The sequence below is a fragment of the Limulus polyphemus genome, unplaced genomic scaffold (assembly GCF_000517525.1).
Source record: "Limulus polyphemus unplaced genomic scaffold, Limulus_polyphemus-2.1.2 Scaffold967, whole genome shotgun sequence".
In the NCBI taxonomy this organism is placed as follows: Eukaryota; Metazoa; Arthropoda; class Merostomata; order Xiphosura; family Limulidae; genus Limulus; species Limulus polyphemus.
In genome coordinates, this window is record NW_013666577.1 from 134624 (window position 1) to 139751 (window position 5128).

General features: G+C 30.2%; 1 protein-coding gene across 1 annotated transcript in view; it reads left to right on the forward strand.

Moving 5' to 3' along the window:
* The window catches only part of LOC106461473 (partitioning defective 3 homolog), an 88649-nt gene extending 87941 nt beyond the window's left edge, over positions 1-708 (forward strand). The window contains exon 20 of the mRNA XM_013921297.2: positions 225-708. Coding sequence (XP_013776751.2) covers positions 225-708 — 484 coding nt within the window. The remainder of the gene's footprint in view (positions 1-224) is intronic.
* Positions 709-5128: the final 4420 nt, after the last annotated feature.

Sequence of the window (5128 nt, forward strand, 5' to 3'; positions counted from 1 at the left end):
ATATTTAGTTTTATAAAGTAGAAATCTGATATTTATAAGAAGTAATGTATAACACTGAAAAAAAAGTAAGAATTACAATATTTAATTTACTATGTATGAGTGGTAACCTCAGTTTTAAAGAACTTTATGTGGTATTATTTTCTTAAATTATCTTCAAAATGCAATATTTTTTTATTCCCTAGGCTTTTTTTGATAGATTTTGAGGATGTTTGTGTTTTTTGCAGAAGTACTGCTAAGTTCGATCCTGCTACACTTGAGCATTATAAGAATAGCAGTGAAATTCATTACCATCTTCAACAACAAGGGTTGAGGTCATCAGAACAACAGCCCCCTCAGAGACACCACACTACAGCAGCAGCACCACCACATCTGGCTAGTCTTCCACCTGAACTCAGACAGGATAGGGGTTTTTCTAGATATTATGAGATTAATGGAAAACAAACAAAAAGTGTATCAACAAGTGGAAGTTCCCAGGTTCCATCACAGACAATGAAAAAACCATCCCCTCCACCCTACGATCATCCTCACTACCAAACTCTACAGCCACAGATCTATGGAACCACAAAACAAAAGACTGTGCAAAATGTCAGTTATTTAGATAGGCAACTTTTACACAATTCTAGTCTGGGGAAAGGGCCTTTACTGGTGAATTCAGTTTACTCTTTGAGTTCTTGTCAAGACACAAGAGCTGGTGACTCAAACGTTTGAATGTGTATTTCTTCAACGTACAAAATCGTATGAACTGGTAATCAAGATTTTGTATTTCTCTATGCACAAAAAATAAACATTGTCTTAAGCTGATCACTCTTTCAGGCTTAAAGCCATAAATAAAAGAAATACAGCCATATTAATAACAAAAGCCTCAGGAGTTGAAAGGTGATGACTCAAACAATCATGGCTGATGCACAACTTTCAAAGCTGTTATTTTGTAGTCACTGTTAAAACAGTGATATGACAGAAACAAATCTTATCATCCCTATTATTCTATATAAAATTGATGTATTGATACATATGAAATTAATTTGAACAAACATTTTACAATGTTTGTTAGGTGATTATTTCAAACATCCATAAATTCAATGTTGTATAATATTGGGACAAACACAAGATTCCACTGATCTGAAGGATAGATTGTAGAATTAATACAATATTTATCCATAGATGTTTGTTAAGTATGACAAATCTTAGAATCCATTGATCTGAATGTTATTACAGTGTCAATATAGGATTTGTTAATAGAAGTTAATGTTTATTGTAACCTACGTGACATTCTGATGATCTGACTCATAGCTTCTAATGTTAACTCATGATTTGTATATAAAGGTTATTTAATGTGGACTAGCTTAAGAATCTGCTAGCTATACTGTCACCTTGTATGTATCTTGTTAGCTTAATTTTGCATAATGCTGTCTTGTGTCTTTACACAACCATGTTAAGCAACTCTTTGACCATCCTCAAGTTAAATCCCTTTTATTCAACCAAGAAGTTCTCCTTAGAATACAAGTATATTTCAAAATTATCATTCCAAAGTTTTTTTATAAACCCAACTGTGACTCATGCCTTGGTATTAGTCATAGGTCAAATTTGTTCTTTCCTGATAGGTTATTAACAAATTACACTGTACCTTTTCTTTGCTAAAGTTTATTAGTATTCCCTCATGGTTTCTATTTATTTGTGTGTGTGTGTATATATATATATTTTTTTTTCTTTTTTTTTGCAGCTTTTGAATGATGGTTGTAAGTTGATAGTATTTTACCCATAATTTTTTCATATAAAAGAAACTGAATTATATTATCCCAGGGGTTTTATGTTAATTTTTAGTTCTTAACAGCTATATAAGCTGTAAAATAATTAAAAATGTAAACTGAAAAAAAAATTTAAGGAAATATCCTGTGCATTGACTGGAAAAAAAAGTCCTGAAAGTATCCTGAGAAGTAGTTGTAAGAAAATATCCTGTAAAGTGTTTGGAAGAAAGTATCCTGTGAAGTAGTTGGAAGAAAGTATCCTGTGAAGTATCTGGAATAAAGTATCCTGTTAAGTAGTTGGAAGAAAAGATCCTGTGAAGTAGTTGGAAGAAAAGATCCTGTGAAGTAGTTGGAAGGAAAGATCCTGTAAAGTAGTTGGAAGAAAAGATCCTGTAAAGTATCTGGAATAAAGTTTCATGTGAAGTATTTGGAGGAAAAGATTCTATAAATTAACTTGAAGAGAGTAGTATATCGAATGCTCTATTCTTGTAATTTAAGTATAACTCATGGTAACTAGCTTATTTTATTATTTATAAATTGCTGTTGTTCCTTTAGAATATTTCTTACACACATTGGTTAAGAAAATAAAAGGTTACGATTAATATTTTCATTTGAATAACTAATCTGACAGAGGATACCATTAAATTTTACTTTGAGGGTAAAACATCTGATTTTTTTCTCATGTTATTTTGAATGGTTTAATAGTTTCTTTAAAAAATCAGTTTTTGTACTATAAACTATTGGCAACATGTTTCAAATTTGTATTTTTATTGATACAAATATTATAAACGATTTGTACATGGTTACATTAATATCATTTTTTATGTTATTTTTATTTGTACACTCTACTGCTAACATGAAAGATAAACAACTTTATCCAATTTCTTCAGAAGCATGCCAAAAAAAATTAAGTATCGTTAAAATTTACACATCACTAGGGAGATAATAAACAGGAAAATGTTTTCATGTTTATTACTGATATTGTTCTCCTAGTGAGTACTATATAATCTCAATACAAAGATTATAATTTCTTTTGCCAAAAGCAATTTTTGGCTGTAATTGAAAGTAAAGAAAATAAATTTGCCATTTTTGTTCTTTGTATCATGTTTCAAGACTTTATGTTAAAATTATTGGTGTTTTTAGAAGAAGAAAAATGAAAATTTGAAAAATTTCATAGATGACGACAGCTTCACTGTAACACTGTTTTTAATATTATTAATTGCCATATTGTGATTCAAAGTATTGCATTAAATGATTGATTAAGTAATATATTAAAAACTGTATTCTTTGAAGGGGTCTTGGAAAACATTTGGGGTTATATATGATATAAAGACATGCTTCAATACTGTGTAATCTCCCTAATAGATTACTATTATTATTTCACAGTGCATCCTGGATAGGTGAAAACCCTTCGTGTTTATAGTATAAATTAAATAGCTCGTTACTGTCACAAATAAAGTATGTAAATTTAGTGTGGATAATAGAATTGTTCTAAAAACATTATGTTCTAAGACCTTGTCAAATATTTCAAATTAAAGTTGTGGCTTGAAGTGCTATGCTTTCTTAATAAGTTGCTTAACCTTTTTTTTTTTTTTTTTTTCCAATACATTTTCGTATATAGCACTTTTTTCAGGATGAATCAATTTATTAAAACAGAAATGCATATTTAAACAGTGCCCTATAACTGCTGGAATGTATGCACATCAGTATTACATGTTAATAATAAACTGGAGGAACAGTTACAGTTTATAATACGACATAATTTTTCATTGTTTTATATTTTTCCATTTGTGACAATTTGTGAGTATTATGCATGTGTGTGTGTAACAACATTGTTTATGTTGTAATATGTGCATCAGTATTATATATATATTGGATTCGTGTTTGGTTTTTACCTCTCAAGTGCCTTTGCTTTTGCTCAACTTCAGTGATAAAATGAGATTACTTTAAAATATTGCAATATATTAATTTTAGGTCGTACATTTTTTCCAACATTTGTTAAACAGTAAAAATAAATAATAAATTTCTGTAATTTCATTGGTTTTCACCATTCAGAGAGGTGGTTGTGAAAATAATTTCATCAACAAACAAACAAAAATAAAAAAATGAATTCTAGACTTGAAGGGAATAATTAATTACAAAAGTGCTCTCATCTGGGTTTACTTGTAAGGTGTCTTACTATTTTGTAAAACAAGCACAAAATTTGGAATCTCACAGATAAGGGGATGTATATAAACCTAATCATGCCATTGTTTTATTGCCATAATGATATGTTTTTGTTGCTTGTAGCCTTTTCTGATACCTTATTTAGAAGACCTGTTGCTTACAAAAAGGTTATTCAGTTACAGTTAATGTCGTCTTGAAACAGAACATGTTGATTTATAAGGGAAGCGGACCAACTCACTCAACAAGTTTGTTTTTGATTAATCAGAAATGGATTGATGACTTCATGAAATAAAAAGGCTTAACATTTTTGCTTATAACATTCACATCTATAACTGTGATTCACTAAAAAAGTAGTTATTTTGCCTTGCCCGTGAACTGCAAAATGCACAGTAGGACGAACTAAGTCACGTGTTGAAGATTAGTTATCATGTCCTAGTGCATATACCAGTGGCACAGCGGTATGACTGCGGAGTTGCAACGCTAGAAACCGAGTTTCGATACCCGTGGTGGGCAGATCACAGATAGCTCATTGTGTAGTTTTGTGCTTAATTACAAACAAACATATCATACGATATTTCCAAAGTAGGCAGTGAGAATTCGCAGTGTATAAAACTTGGGGTAAGCAAAAATTTCTATGTATTTGACGTGTGTTTATAAACTTAGCTATTTTACGACCACTGTAACGTTTGTGTGTGTGTGTGTGACAGTCATTGGATGTGACGCGAAATGGGTCTCAAACACTCGCGAATTACGTGGTTTGATATGCAGATTATTTTATAGTTTTCTAACCACCAAGAAAGTGTAAATAATTTGTATGTATCAGTTTTCTATGATATTTTTTTATCATTATATATTTTTACGATTTATTTTACTATTATTGTATCACATGTTTGTATAGTTATGCGTTATTTCCAGTATTGTTTCCAGTTGTAAATTTTCATGAATTACAGAAGTGGTTAATAAAATACTATATTTGTAATAATATTAATAAACACAACTTTCACTTGTGTATGTTATTGTATATTTGAATATAGATACATATTCGTTTTATTCATAAAATTCTCTAGGAATATTCAAATATATTTCTCCGTAATGCATGACAAAATTATTCTATATTTCATTTTTCAAAGACGTTTTGAATATTTATCGACGTTAGGGTGCTCGACTCGCAACTGCGGGTTCGAATCCCCATCCCACCAAATATGCTCGTCCTTTCA